General features: G+C 42.2%; 1 protein-coding gene across 3 annotated transcripts in view; it reads right to left on the reverse strand.

The window, feature by feature from the left end:
• ELMO1 (engulfment and cell motility 1) overlaps nt 1-16,540 on the reverse strand; it is a 464,971-nt gene that overhangs the window by 200,337 nt on the left and 248,094 nt on the right. For all 3 annotated transcript variants that reach the window (XM_030551368.1, XM_030551367.1, XM_030551369.1), the window contains exon 15: nt 12,104-12,212. In XM_030551368.1, coding sequence (XP_030407228.1) covers nt 12,104-12,212 — 109 coding nt within the window. The remainder of the gene's footprint in view (nt 1-12,103; nt 12,213-16,540) is intronic.

Below are 16,540 nucleotides of genomic sequence, written 5' to 3' on the forward strand. Positions count from 1 at the left end.
TTGACACAAAGCAAATTTCAAAAGATACATGCATTATTATTATTTAATGGATTACAGTAACACCCAGATACTAACTGATATCAAGGACCCATTTTTCTAGGCACTTTACAAAGGCAGAGTAAAAGACAGCCTCTGCCACCCACCCACCCCAAAATCTTAAATAGACAAGACAGGCAATGAATGGGAGAAAAGACAGATTATGATCTCCCTTGTACACATGGGGGACACAGAGATTAAGGGTTGAATTCAATGCCCATTGAAATCAAGGAGTCTTTCCACCAGTGGCAATGGGTGTTAGACCAGGCTGCAAGTGATTTGCACAAGGTCACAGAGGGAGTCTGTGGCAGGAATTGAGTATATTAGCATTGGCTCAAAGTGTGTGTGTGTGCACGCACGTGTGAGTACATGCACACACACACACCATATGCGAGTATGCACACACAAAAATATCGGCGCAGAAGTCTTCTCAGAGTCATCAGCTCAAGTGACAAACAATACCATGTGACTCCTTTGGTCAATCACAAAGAAGCACAATAGTTTGAATTTTAAATATTCATAACAGACCCAAGGGACTGTCTACATGTTTCACAAGATACACAAACACGGGAATCCATCATATCTGGCCCATGGCATTCTTATGGAAGGAATGGAAGGACTTTCAGAAAACATCCTCAGATTACTCACCACACAAACAGCCAGTTTCTTCCAGGACACCACCAACATTCTTCAAAAATTGTGCAACATTAACAACTTCCCTCAGCAGACTCTCCTTGCCACCCTGGATGTCACCTCCCAGTACACCAATATCCCTCACAATGATGTCATTGCTGCCTGCCTCAAATATCTTCAAAACAAATGGAAAACACTCAGATATCCACCCAAACACATTGGCAAATTCATCCATTTCATCCTCACTCATAACAATTTTACATTAAACAACAAACACTTTGTTCAAACCATGGGAACAGCCATAGACACTAGGATGGCTCCCCACTACACCAACCTCTTCATGTGCCACATTGAAGAATTTCTGGACAAATGCATCAATGATATATCTGATATTTGCCTTCCTCTGGACAGATGACCTAATCTCCCTCATAGATTTCCACCACAACGTCAACAACCACCACTCGTCCATCAGATTCTCTCTAGAACACTCCCACACCAACACTAACTTCCTTGACACCATGACCAACTTAAACAATAGAACCCTACAAACAACTATACACAAGGAATTCCTGGATCATCACGCTAACCTCCACACATCTAGTACGCACCCCAAACACACCAAGAAATCTGTTATCCATAGCCAGGAAAGCAGATACCATACAATATGCTCCAACAGAGAAGTAGATCACACCATGGAACAGGCCACTCAAATACCCCAAGAAATCGGCTTCGATACAGGGGGCAAAAATTCTCTGCTTGTTGCCTACCACCCACATTGGAACCCATATGAGATATCATTAAACAATTATGACCCACTCTCAATGAGGACCACATCGTGAAATGAATCATTTCTGAACCACTTCCTCTCACCTTCAAATAACCTCCCAACCTCATCATCAGGCCCAAGGTCCCCCACAGTCCAGGAGACACCAACTCAAAGAGGCATCAGACTTTGCCATAACAACAGATGCTAAACCGGCAGATACATCTCCACTGCAACAATGATCAATACACCCTATATTATACCTTTCAAGATCCATGGGTCCTGCACATACTTGTCACAAAATGTGGTATACCTCATCCAGTGCACTAACTACCCCAACAATTATGTGGGTGAAATGAGACAGTTACTATTCTCTTGAGTGAACTTGCACAGAAAAATGGTAAAAGACAAACAGCATGCCATCCATGATCACTCTATATCTGATCTCTCATTCCCCATCCTCAAAGGAAACCTGCAAAAGAGAAGCCTGAGAACTTAAATGCATAACTATGCTAGATAGCAAAAGTCATGGACTTAATAAAGACACTGGATTTATGGTTCATTGCAACAATATGTAACCCACTAAACCTCCTTTGTCCTATGACTGTAGAGGTGTTAACTGCTCACTTCACCTTAAATGATCTCATGCAATATGTATTAACTTCTTATCTGTTCTACCTTGTATCTTGCTGTGACACTCTGAGTTGCTTTTCCAGAGTTCTGTGTAAGCTCGAAAGGTTGTCTCTTTCACCAACAGAAGTTGGTTCAGTAAAAGATATTACTTCACCCATCCTGTGTCTTTAAAAAATATCAGAAGATACTTGTTGAATAAATTTATACCATTATATTGAAGTCTCTTATTAAGGCAATCTGGTCAGACAAACCACCCGAGAGGGAATCTCTCTATTAATGCACCAAACAGTTACAGCATGGGCATTCAAAGTGCAAGCTTTCCTGTAGCATCCTGCAAATGTGTCTGAAACTTGGCTTGTGAAGACCACATCTAAAGGTAAGTGGTAAATTCATATATTTCATGTCCAGTGAGTCCTTGACATTAATAATAAGGATGCCAGTTACTCCCAGTTGTGCTGCTGGTTTCTGTGATAGGGAAATCAACCCACAGGGTACAGGCTATTATTTTCGGGGCTTGTGAATTCTGCAGTTTGCTATAGAATCCATCCCTCAGCCTCAGAACCGTGCCCCAGAATCCACGTATTATTAATTATTCCACTGCTGATCATTTTAGCAGAAACATCTGCTGATGTGTTTAGCCCACAATCCCAAACTGTCTCCCATATCTCCACAGGTGCCGAAAGCCCCAACTGTCTACCCAGCTGTAAAAAGAAAACTCTTACTCATTATGAATATAAAAGTCTCTACTGTATCAAAAACAGCATCACAATAAATTTAATGGAATCATTAAAACAACACAGGGCTACTGTACCGAGTGTGTTGTTCAGTATATTTAATTAATTGACAAGCTATATTTATTTTAAATGAAGCTGCATCAAACTTTCCAATCTGCCATGAAAAAGTGTCAAATCCAAGAATCTTACTGTAAATTTTAGGCTCAACTTGCTGCAGAATACATGGGCCCCTGACTATTTTTATTAATGCTGTACTAAGAAATTAATCACGTAAGTGAGGAAAGAAGGTCCAGAATGGAGTTCAAGACAATTTTGCTTTGAAGTCCAATTTGCATAGCATTAATCTTTTAGGCAGCAGTGAGCAATGGGCAAAACTTAAAATGTTCAAAGATTGGTTCAGTTAAACACCAAAAAGTTTGGCAGCACATCTCAGCTATCTAAATCACTTTAATCTCCAAAACCGCAGTAGTTATTTCACAAGTCTAGATGCTACTTTAAGATTTTCGTTGCTTCCTTGTTCTGGACAGGCCAGAAATATTGTGAAAAGAGAAGACGGTTACTCACCTTTGTAACTGTTGTTCTTCGAGATGTGTTGCTCACATCCATTCCAGTTAGGTGTGCGCGCCGCGCGTGCACGTTCGTCGGAAACTTTTTTACCCTAGCAACTCCAGTGGGCCGGCAGGTCGCCCCCTAGAGTGGCGCCGCCATGGCGCTCTATATATACCCCTGCCGGCCCGCCCGCTCCTCAGTTCCTTCTTGCCGGCTACTCCGACAGTGGGGAAGGAGGGCGGGTGTGGAATGGATGTGAGCAACACATCTCGAAGAACAACAGTTACAAAGGTGAGTAACCGTCTTTTCTTCTTCGAGTGATTGCTCACATCCATTCCAGTTAGGTGACTCCCAAGCCATACCTAGGCGGTGGGGTCGGAGTGAGAAGTCGCGGCCCGGAGCACCGCAGTTCCGAAGGCCGCATCCTCCCTCGACTGCTGGACCAGGGCGTAGTGGGAAGCAAAGGTGTGGACCGATGACCAGGTCGCTGCCCGACAGATTTCCTGGATGGGCACACGGGCTAGGAAAGCCAGCGACGACGCCTGCGCCCTGGTAGAATGCGCAGTCACACGGCCCGCAGGGACATGGGCCAAGTCATAACAAGTCCTGATACAGGACGTAACCCAAGAGGATATCCTCTGGGAGGAGATAGGAAGACCTTTCATACGATCTGCTACCGCCACGAAAAGCTGGGGGGATTTTCGGAAGGGCTTAGTCCTGTCTATGTAGAACGCGAGAGCCCTACGGACATCCAGCGAGTGGAGCTGCTGCTCCCTGCCTGAGGAGTGAGGTTTTGGGAAAAAAACCGGAAGGAAAATCTCTTGGTTGACATGGAAGGCTGAGACCACCTTGGGCAGAAAAGCAGGGTGTGGTCTCAGCTGCACCTTGTCCTTGTGGAAGACCGTATATGGGGGGTCTACCACAAGAGCTCGGAGCTCCGACACCCGTCTAGCTGAGGTGACAGCCACTAGAAAGGCAGTTTTCCAAGAGAGGTAGAGCAGGGAGCAAGTAGCTAACGGCTCAAAGGGGGGCCCCATGAGTCGGGACAACACCAGGTTAAGATCCCAGGTTGGGGCAGGGGGACGGACGTTAGGGAATAAACGTTCCAGCCCTTTAAGGAATCTCGACACCGTCGGGTGAGAAAAAACGGAGCGACCGTCCGCACCCGGGTGAAAGGTGGAGATAGCTGCTAGGTGCACTCGCAATGACGATAAGGCCAGACCTTGCCCTTTGAGGGACAAAACGTAGTCTAATATTTCGGAAACCGAAACTTCCATAGGGCGGAGATTTCTCTCTACGCACCAACAGGAGAAGCGCTTCCATTTCGCTGAATATGTGGCTCTTGTGGACGGTTTCCTGCTGCTCAAGAGCACCTCTCTCACAGGCGTAGAGCAACGCAGCTCTGAGCCAGTCAGCCACGCAGGAGCCACGACGCTAGGTGCAGCGACTGCAGGTCTGGGTGACAAAGGGTCCCGTGGTCCTGGGTAATCAGGTCCGGATGAAGGGGCAGGGGAACTGGGTCGGCTATGGCCAAGTCCAGCAGCATGGTGTACCAGTGCTGCCTGGGCCACGCCGGGGCTACCATGATCACGAGCGCCCTGTCCCTGCGCACCTTCAGGAGGACCTTGTGGACTAGAGGGAACGGGGGAAATGCATAGTACAGGTGGGTCGACCACCGGATGAGGAAGGCGTCCCCTATCGACCCCGGTTCCCTGCCCTGAAAGGAGCAGAACGCTGGGCACTTCCTGTTCCCCTTGGACGCAAAGAGGTCCACCCGGGGATAACCCCACCTCCGGAAAATGGAGAGAGCGACATCCGGGCGAAGGGACCACTCGTGCGACAGGAAGGATCTGCTCAGTCGATCTGCCAGAGTGTTCCGTACTCCAGGGAGGAAGGAAGCCCTGAGGTGAACGGAGTGGGCTACGCAAAAGTCCCAGAGACGTATCGCCTCGTGGCACAGGGAGGAGGACCTGGTGCCGCCCTGCTTGTTGATATAGTACATCGTCGTCGTGTTGTCCGTAAACACGGCGACACAACGACCCTGAAGCTGATGACAAAACGCTTCATAATATATACCACTGCAATCTTTAGTTTTCATTTGTACAAAGACTCATCTACAAGTCTGGTGTCTTCTTGTCAGTTTCAACATGGCAGTTTCAGTTGAAACTTGGTATTAAACACAGTGCAATGTGGAAAACCAGCAACAAGCATTGAAAACTGTGAAGCAATTTTGTATAAAAAATAAATACTAGTAATAATTAATGATGCAAGAGAAGGGACCATGGTCTCGTGGTCTGAGCACAGGATAGCAAACAAAGAATTGCTCAGTTTTCATCTCAACTTTGACATCAATTTTCTCTGTGGCAATAAGCAAGTCATTCAACCTGACTGCCTCAATAAAGTTGGGGATACCACTAATTACCTGCTAAAATTGGGTTTGGTGATGAAAAAGTTATTGAATGTTTGTAAAGCGGATCAAAGCAGAGACATGTTGTACAAAATGTTAACATAACATTCTTGTTACAGAATTTTGCAAACCCCATATCTCCAACAAATTTCACTACATCCAGATCTGTTTTTCTATCTGAAGTGCCCAACAGTCTCCCTCATGAAGCTTCATTACTGAAGGTTAAGCTTTCTTCAGGACTACCACTTATCTCAACCTCAGTTTTACACATTTTTGTAGTATCCCCCAAAGCCCTCAAACACAGGGTTTTAACTATACACAGTTTATATCTCAGAGGTTGGGTCCTTCAATAGAAGATGCAAGTAACTAAAATCACAGGATCTGTACCACAGGAATCCATGCAAGATTAGTGAGATGCCAATGACACTTGTGCTTCTATTGTCACGGTAATTTGCAGACACGCTTCCCCCAGGTCAGACTGGCAGAGTCCCTGGGGGAGAAGAGACTTGCTTTCCTCTGCAGCATGGGGCCTGGGTCACTAGAGTATGTGGTGGATTCTCTGTAATTTAAAGTCTTTAAATCATGATTTCAGGACATCAGTAACCCATCTAGAAGTTAGGGGTCAAGTGAAGTTCTGTAGCCTGTAATGTGCGGAATGTGACTACATTGGCACGATGTCCTTTCTGGCCTTAAAGTCTATGATGTGCCCCGCAACACTTGTGGGCCTTCCATGTTATACTGTGTATTGTGGTAGTACCCAAAAGGCTTATTCGGGATTGGAACCCGTTGTGCAAGGTGCTGAACAAACACAAAGCGGGATAGGTCTTGCGGGGTTACCAGCCTATGCTATGGCATTGGGAATCAGAATGCAGCAAAAGGCATTTCAGGTTCAGTTCACATTCGGTCACATGTTACTTGTATCTAAGATGGAAGGAAAGGAGGTGAGAGAGGGTGCCGAAGACCCCATGGCCGGTGGGGAGGAAGTAGGGATTTCAGTGTTCTGTCTGCCTTTCCTGCCTTCTCAGTTAAATCTATTTGGGATGATGTATGCATGTAACGTGGACCACAACAATGTCGGCAAATCCACGACTATGGGTGTGTCACGAGTGGCTCATGGAATGTGAGCAGGATTATCACAGCAGATTTACGGGTGCTACTGTATGATGGCACCCCACAATGCACAGAATCTCGTGTGTGGAGTGGGAAAGAGAGAGAGACAATCTTGGTTAGATAAGACCTTCAATTGATTTGCCAACCTCTTCTCTCTTTCCAGGGTAAGTTGGTAGAACACACATGGTACCATGAGACTGAGCTATCCCAAGATACAAAACTCCCTTACTGAGGAAATGAAAGTTACTGAAGGCCTTACCAGCAGGGCTGGCGCTACCATTTAGGCAGCCTAGGCAATTGCCTAGGGCGCCAGAATAATTGGTGGGCGCCATTTTGCTGGAGGGGGCGGCAGGCGGCTCCGGTGGAGCTGCCACAGTGGTGCCTGCGGAGGGTCCGCTGGTCCGCAGCTCCGGTGGAGCTGCCACAGTCATGCCTGCAGACGGTTGGCTGCTCGCGCAGCTCCAGTGGACCGCCCGCAGGCAGGACTGCAGCAGCTCCACCGGAGCTGCGGAGCACCGGACCCTCTGCAGGCACCACTGCGGCAGCTCTACTGGAGCCACAGGACCAGAGCGCAGCCGAAATTGCCGTCCGCCTAGGGCGCTCAAACCCCTAGCGCTGGTCCTGCTTACCAGGTTCAAGTCTTACTGCAAAACCTCTGTCTTAACCTAAACTTTCCCACAACAACAGCTGTAATATACGACTAGTAACTAATGTGAAATATCCTCCTCTATCACAGCCCCAGTCCCTATTCAGGACACACTGAGGCCAATGGGTAAGAGGGACAGACAGACACCAGTCTTGTTCTCTTAATATTTCAGCTGCCCTGTTTTGGAGGACCTGATTTAGCAAGGCAGTTAGCTAAAGTGGGGAGGGATAGCTCAGTGGTTTGAGCATTGGCCTGCTAAACCCAGGGTTGTGAGTTCAATCCTTGAGGGGGCCACTTAGGGACCTGGGGCAAAAATTGGTCCTGCTAGTGAAGGCAGGGGGCTGGACACGATGACCTTTCAAGGTCCCTTCCGGTTCTAGGAGATTGGTATATCTCCAATTATTACCTTATACGCAGAATTTAAAGCAGGTTCTTATGTTTCATTGATTTGGGATTTGGATTTAAGCATATGCTTAAGTGCTTTGCTGAACTGGAACCTAATTCCAAGTTGTCAGTCACTTTGAGAATGAGACCAAATAAAAATTCAGATCCAAAAGCCAAACGGAACGCATGCACTTAGCCCTCTCCTCAAAACTTTGCTTGGAAGAGTGGGATGCTTTAAAAAAGTCCATGGGATATGCAGGATTTATCTTGTTATCATCTTATGGTATTTAATACAGAGGAGCAAACAGAAAATAATCAGAGGCAAAAGCTGCTAGACTGTCCGTTATTTATGAAGAAGGATTTATCAGCTCTGCACTTTAAAGAAAGTTTCTACCACTTAATATTTCAGAAGCAGAGAGTAATTCTTTGTGCCTTTTAAATTATACGCTTTAGAAACTGTAAAAAAAAAAAAAATCCTGCGTTTCAATACAATAATGGCTAGCTCTGAATTTCTAAAGAAGAAACAGTTGCAGCCTGAAACAAAAAACATTAAATGTGAGACAACCCTTGCCCTAGACGGTAACTGCTGATTTTAAGACTACAGATCAGCAACACATCCTCTATTTTCAATTGAAAAGGAAAGTTTCCGTACATGTTCTCCTAAATGTCAGTTCTAGTTTGTACTTCTCAACATAATAAACTAAAAGTGGTACTTGGCTGCTAACCACAGAGGATGTGACACAAACAACTGCATATGCTGTTTTAGAGGAGGGTTGTTGTTTTTTTTAGTAAATGTTATAAGACACTATATTTCATTATGGCTTTGTAAATAACCTTATAATTGTAATTCCACATAAACAACCATATTAAAAACATTAAGACTGCACAGTTAGATACTCAAAAGTAAAGAACTGTCATAGCATGTTCAACCTTACCCATGTGAATGCATTATGAGGCAGTATTTAACAACACAATGGGCCAGATCCACAGCTGGTGTGTATGAGTGTAGCTTAATTGAAGCAATACACACCAAGTGAAGAACCTGTCCAATGCTTTTTAATATTAAACCTTGGCTATGTAATGTACATGCTTACAAAAGAACCCTGTGCAAAATACTCTCTGATTGTTCAGAATATAGTTTTCAACAAGTTGTAACCTGATCAAAACAAAACCAAATTTCACTGGGATATTAAAAGGAATTCCCCATCAGCAAGAGCTATTTCTAGGTAAACACACACTTAAGCTGTACAGTTCCTCAAAGAAGGCAACAGGATTTGCTGTTTAATTGTTATTGCTGGGAGGTACTAGATATGCAATGTGATCAACAGAATAGACAGACAGATCAGCAGGCACTGCAGAGCACTATTTAAAGTGAGGGGCCATAGATTCCCCACCCCCCGCATCACCTGACTACCCTTTTCCTCTCTACTACCCAATAGCTTAGCCCCATCCCCCAACCCTAGGTAAACATTAACTTTCTGTCTCTAGCGGTACAGGTCCTCCATAAGGCAATAGGATTCTTTTTAAGATGCCAAAAATGTATTTTCCCCTTCTTTATCTTCATGCTCAGATAGGATTGACAATAAACTATTTTTTTTAAAACAAGACAAAACAAGAGCTTACTCAATCTGGCCCCCCCAAAGACCAGACATTGAAAAATTTTGAACCCAAAAGGTGAAAGCCTCTGGAAGTTACAAGTCCCTGAAATGAACAGTACCATACAAGATGATGCCCATTCTAATTAGAAGCCAACACCTTGCTGCCCACCCAGACTCTCTTAACCTTTGCTCCTCTGCCCCAAACATTCCTTCCCTGATACCTCTTATTGCCCACTTTTCCCACGTTTGTATCTCTTACTGCTCTCTTTCCCTGCCTTCCCTGAATCCTTCCTCCAAAACTCTCTACCAAATATGTATTAGGTTTTTTGAAAATCCCACAGAATTAACACACAATTCTTTATATAGTCATTTTTATTAAAAAATACTTTTCAGTGAATGGAAACAAAGAAACCAATCTCACAATCTTTCTGTTGTAATGCTTCAAACAGGGTGCTAACAAGATCAACGTGGAATGGTGACATCACCATTTGACGAGGCTATACTAGTACTAATGATTACTGATGTTACTGTGCACTGGCAAACAACTGAGTAGGGAGAAACCAGGATATAAATCATGGAAAACCACCAAAACATATTATTTCCCCCCCAAAAAACATACCAGCAGAGACTTCATACAAGCCAGTGGTTGCACATATGAAACTCTTCAGTCTTATATCCTAGCCAGTGGCAGTAAGATTATTTGGGCGGGAGACACCCATGACAGCATATCCAACTACAATTGTCATGTCTCTTCAGTCCTATTACAGTAGTTCTATAACAGCTGTAGTCTGAACTATTCATTTAGTTCCTTTTATACTGTTCAATGGGGTTTTTTAAGGCTGGAATTCAAAACTGAGACTATGCTATTATCTTGGATGCGTACAGTCCGAGCAGCTACTTTGAAGGCTTTAAGTGATGGGCCAGCACAAGGCTATTCTCTGCACAGGGAAAAATTTCGCCTTTGGTGTACTGTTCTCTTGGCATCCTGCACTTAAAAGCATTAGATGAAGTATCAGCCAAATCATACTTCTGATTTATGTTGCAGGGCCTGAGGGAATAACAACCAAAGTAACACTTATAACCATTAGCTCTCGCTTTTCTGACTTCCTCAGTTTTGTTGCACAGGGCCGCAGTGGGGTCAGGGGCAAGAGGAAAGGAAAGATTTCATTAGCATAGAGAATGTAGAAAAAGAATGTGTGCAGTAGAAATTCAATGGCAAAGTTGTGCTGCCAGCTTGGGCTGTATGGAAATGAAACTTGTGGCAAAGTCTGTTGGCAAATACAGGAACGATAATAATACTGATTTGTAACCGAAATGATACATAATACACTGAGTCATACATTGCTACACTATACTAATTAAGAAATGAAAATGATAAATGTAAATGGAGTAAAACTATATAGGTATAGTACTCAAAACTAATTGTAAACTGCCTGAAATTATATCATTAACTTTCTACTGTAATTTTGTTATTCTACCGCACACTATTATAGTAAATGATGTATGTAATAGCTGACATTTATGAAGAGCTTTAAATACTGTAATATATTTACAAACTATGGGTTTACTTGCAGGTTTACACCTTACGAGCCTCTAGGCACAGCATCTTCAGCACACACACACAAACACACACAGAGACCTGCCTACAGCTGACCTTCGTGTTTTCCGTAAAAAATGAAACTTTTAACCCACTTTTAACTTTTAGTCACCCCTAGAATGCCAGCACCCCTAGGTACATGCCAACTGTGACTAACCAGAAACCCGGCCCTGCATACTTGTGCAAATGTACATGTGTACCCTTATTAAATCAGTGGGACTGCTCACATGAGAAAGCATTCAGCAACCTAAGTAAGGGCTGCAATATTGAATCTTTTATGTGGGGAACCTGAACATCACCCCCAAAATGTATCTATCCCTGAATAAAAGCTAACAACTGTCCAGCAGCACATAGCAACCCTGTACAATTTACAACAGCATGTCAAGAATATAGTATTTTATTCAACTGAAGAGAAAATTTAAATAGGAAGAATGTAATTACCCAAGTTAGAATTGCCCTAGAACACTGGAGTTACCACCATAATCATGCAAAAGTCAGAGGATCTTTCAGTGACCACAGGTAGCCAGGATCTTGATATTATCTCTCAACCAAAAGACAGTACCCTCCAACGGCAGTGTTCTGGAAGTATCTTGCTGGGGCACCAGTTCAGTATGGACCATGCCACCTACTGAATCATAACACCAACAGATAGCTAGTATAATAACCCTAATGCACTAACAACAGCCTTGTTGAATGCCTGAAAGGATTTACAGTCAGGATGCCCATTTCCCGTATTACACTCACACTTGGTAATGCACACAATTTGCCAAAAAAACACTGGAATTAATACAGCAAGTTGCAATTGGTACAATACCCAATGTATAAGCACATACAAAAGAGGATCGCAATGGCACACGCTTCTACTGAATCCAACTTATGTAGCATTCAATCCACTCAGACTACTTGGAAACCATGCACCACCGCCAGAAAAATAGTTCGGGGACAACAATGAAAAGAATCACACAGATCATCTTAAACTGAAACGTTTGGTTAAATAAATAAGTTAGACTTACGTAGTTCTCCTACTTTCAGGATTTCACACAGCATCTTTGTCAGCTCGATGCTACTGCGGCCAAAGGGACATTCATGTTTGTCTTCTCGGCTGCTGTTTTCCAAGACAATCTGAAGTGGAAATAAAAATGGAAGTTGATTTCTTTGGATATCATGTGTGTTAAAGAAATGTCCTCTATGCTCAGCATATACAGTGAACATCTGATTGCCTTAGTAATTTAAATCACAAAGTCGCTTTCTTCTCAAACTCAGGATTTTCACCCTAGATATTAGAAAAATAAATAGCATCAAGATTATTTTGGGGGGAATCTGTGGAAAGAAAGGAAGATATGTTCTGATCCATTTTACTGCTGCTGAGCTACACACAGCCAATGGTCCCCCATGTTCAAACACGCCCATTTCTGAAGCACTGTCATTCCAATAGAATATTGTTGCTCTGGTTCCAACTGTGCATGCAGAAATTGGAATAGAAACCAGTGGCAAAGGAGCTGATCATTTTTTACATTTAATTTTGTGTGTGCTATGAAAGGAAATTAGATTTTTTTAAAAAATAAATAGAACTATTAAAATTAAGAATAAGATTTACACTTCGGTTCTGGGTCCATAAAGGCCTATACCCATAAAGCCTATTTAAGTCATATGAAAATAATAGGGTATGAAGATGTGCTTATTGTATCTATAATGCAGATTAGTGCATGAAAAAGATTTCAGTAAATTATTCAGGAACAGCTCACTATAAAGGCTATAACCAAGCTCTACAAGTCTTTTGGCCATCTGCTATGTGACAGTGCAAAAGCTGTGGAACACAATTTTTTTTTTAAAATAAATTCTGCACTTTGTGAAGTTATGTAACTCTTATTTTGGACAGAGCCATCCCAACCACTACAGATGGTCTAAAAATATCATTGTACAGAGGGTAGAATATTATTTATGAGAATACTACAGATTTTGCATAAACTGGGAGCAACTCATTTCTCATTTTGACTTCAAAAAAAGCAGGACAAATAGGGCCTGAAAACGAAAGAAAACAAAAATTAATTCAAAACAGGTTTCCACTAAGAACTGGGCTTGTGATAACAAACTCTCGTAACAGCTTTTAAAAAAGAAACAACGCACATATCCTAAATAGCTACTGCATGGCCAGACGAAAAGTATTCGCCAAAGCAGATTTTTCGTAAGTACCATAGTACCTCAGATGCTCTCTCAATTTACTTAAGAAACAGGTGTTCGGACACTGCTCTCTACGCTGGGATTTCTTTCTCCCAGCTTGCTTCCCCACTGTACCCTTGTCTGGAAAAACTTTTTTTAAGATGGCATAAGATAATTCAAAATGGCTTAAACCCATAGCTGCGAGGCAAAGCAAATCCACACTTTAAAAAAGACTGAAAGGTGGAAGTGTAGGACAAAATAACAAACATAACACGACCTTATTTTTCAGACATGGAACAACTGGGGCTTTTGAGGTGAAGGGCCAAGAATGGAGTCAGTACTGAACACTGTTAAAATAGCTAATTAAGAAATAAATCTTAGAAACAATATTTATTTGTACATTTTATTAAATTTAAATTAATGGAGATATACCTATCTCCTAGAACTGGAAGGGACCTTGAAAGGTCATAAAGTCCAGCCCCCTGCCTTCACTAGCAGGACCAAGTACTGATTTTGCCTCAGATCCCTAAGTGGCCCCCTCAAGGATTGAACTCACAACCCTGGTTTTAGCAGGCCAATGTTCAAACCACTGGGCTCTCCCTCCCTCACACTGGTTTAAAAAAAATCATTGAAGAGCAGTTAAGGCTGCCAGACACATAACGGAATCACAAAAGCAAGAACTGAAAAGTTAAGCCACCTCACAGAATACAACTTCTATCAATAGATACATACCTTATCACTATCACAAAAAACATACACCATAGACCACAACCTTAATTCATCCCACACGTCACCATCAGATGTAATGTATAGGGTATAATACCAAGCTTCCAACAACCATTTCTCCACACTACCTCATTGAACACCATACGATGGTGAGAAGGAATAGGAGATGCAATTGGACTGTCCAGCCCTTTATCACCTCAGACGAAACCATGAGGTGAAGCAAGGGCACATGCACGGACCAACAGACACTACTACTTTCAAATTCTCTGGCTCTGGATGCATGGCGTACATGCATAAACCCTCAGTGGAATACAGTAGGGACCATCACTTGAAGAACAACAAAAGGCTGCCTATATACACAGGGGAAAAAAAAGTTATGCTCCATTTTAAGGACGTTTCAGAATGCAACCTTAACTGCAGAGAGCCTCTGCAATAAAATGTGCCTAATCAGCAAGTCTCAAATGAATCAATTTATATTAACCAGGAAAAGACATTCCACAAAGAACTAAATACAAAAGCAATCCCTTCACCTCAGAAACCTTCCCACAGGAAGAGAGGGGAAAATGCGTTCTGAACTGTCCTCCAAAGATCAACAGACTCGGGGCTTGTCAGACAAGTGGAGGGAAACACATTCAACTCTCAAGGGATGAAATCTTGACCACATTAAAGTTAATGGTAAAAGTCCCATTGACCTGAATGGAACCAGGATTTCATCTTGCTATCTTAGGTATTTCTGAAGCACCTATCACCTTGCCCTTATTGGAAAGTCTTATAGAATGTAACAGAAAATGTTTTACATGGTGATGAGTTAAAAACAGAACAAAAACACCTAAATACTGTAGAATTTAATAGAGAGTAATAACCCCTGCCATAGAAATCCATATAATCGCTTAAAACCAATCAACCCACACCCCACAGAAAAGATTTCATTCTATAGGTTCTTACAGCAACTCCTATTGAATCATAATGGTTTTATCCCTATTAAATCCTATAGGACTCTTCCACAAAGGTGGTATTTAATAGATGGGTTAAAGAATCACCAGTGAGTATGTCCTGCCACCTGCCTCCAGATATTTAGTCTCTTAGCAGATGTGCCCTAACTGATCTTGATCATCATCAGTGGTACATGAAGAGAAAGGCAGGCAGTTTCTTGGCCTCTGAGTAGTTCAATGCTCTGCTAGAGGAGTTCTTTTTTCTGCTAGAAGTTTAGGATGAAACCATACCTAATTGTTCAGAGCAATACCTGGATAATAGCTGTACCAAATCAAAGAAACACCTCTACAATTTTTGTTTTACATTCCTGCAGCCACCCTTCAGGAACAAGTGAACATCTCTCCTTTATGCATTCTGGATTAGTCATCCTGTTTTAGAGCCCTTCTTACAGGAAAAAGTGATCTGCTACCAGACCCAAAGGCTGGAGACAAGATAGAATGATGCAATGCTTCATTTCACATTATTGAAATCACTTGTTTTATTTTTCTCTCTCATAATAAAAAAGAAAATCTGCATACTGGAGCGAGGGGCTGTTTTGACACAGATTTAGATACAGCTAAGGAAAGTGGGTAATAAAATCAATGTGGAGAGAAAAATGAAAGCAGAGGGGGAAAAAGGCACCAGTTTAAGCAATATCACTGCTCCTGACAAATACATTTTGTTGAATTTCACATTAACCCAATATGTTAACATTTCATGAGTGCATAAATATTTAATGGTAAAACTGTATCTTCATATAATGTTAAAGCAGAATTACTGCAATCAATAAGAATGGCTGAGAAATCGTTGAGGCACTGTGTACTACTATGCACCAAATTAAATGGCAATTTGAGTAACCAATATGTAAAGCAGCTTCAGAATGCTCCTCTTTCTCCTTCCATTCAAGCACCCATCTTTTCACATTTTCTGTGCAGAACAAAGAAGACATGACACATAGGAAGAATTCTGCAAGCAAGGAAAATGGAAAAGGCATAGCTGCAGTTAAATATGTGGATGTACATTCTACAGTTACAGATACTGATCTTTAATAAGCCACAACTACTGTAAAAACAGCTCTTATAAACAACCCAGGAGAAATAATTCCTAATATCAGCAATAGATTTAAAACATAGATTTAAAACATTCATTAGTATATCTGTAATACATTTTTCATAAATTAAGAATACCATATCCTGATGCAAAATAAAACATTAATAAAATACTGCTGACAAAGGCAGTATCTTTGTTTCCCTAAACTCTCTGGTTCTGAAGGGGACAGAAATAGTCGGCGGGCAAATAGGTTTCTTTAGCAAGTTGCTCAAAAACACTAGCAGGGAGAGAAACATATCTAGGAAGTAATATACAGATCTAGACCAAAAATACTGATCCACCTTTGTATTAGATTTATAATTTAGCTTGAGACAATGTGAAGCAGTCCTCTGGAAAAAATAATATGTGATCATGTAACTGAAGACTGTACCATAATGCAGGCGCACCAGGCGTCCAAAGTAAAGTTGATCATATTTGAATACTTTAAATCTGGTATTTCCTTCCTTTTGAGTGCTTGACCTTGAAACCTTAGTAACTTAGTG

This window comes from Gopherus evgoodei, chromosome 2 (genome assembly GCF_007399415.2).
Source record: "Gopherus evgoodei ecotype Sinaloan lineage chromosome 2, rGopEvg1_v1.p, whole genome shotgun sequence".
Lineage (NCBI taxonomy): Eukaryota > Metazoa > Chordata > Testudines > Testudinidae > Gopherus > Gopherus evgoodei.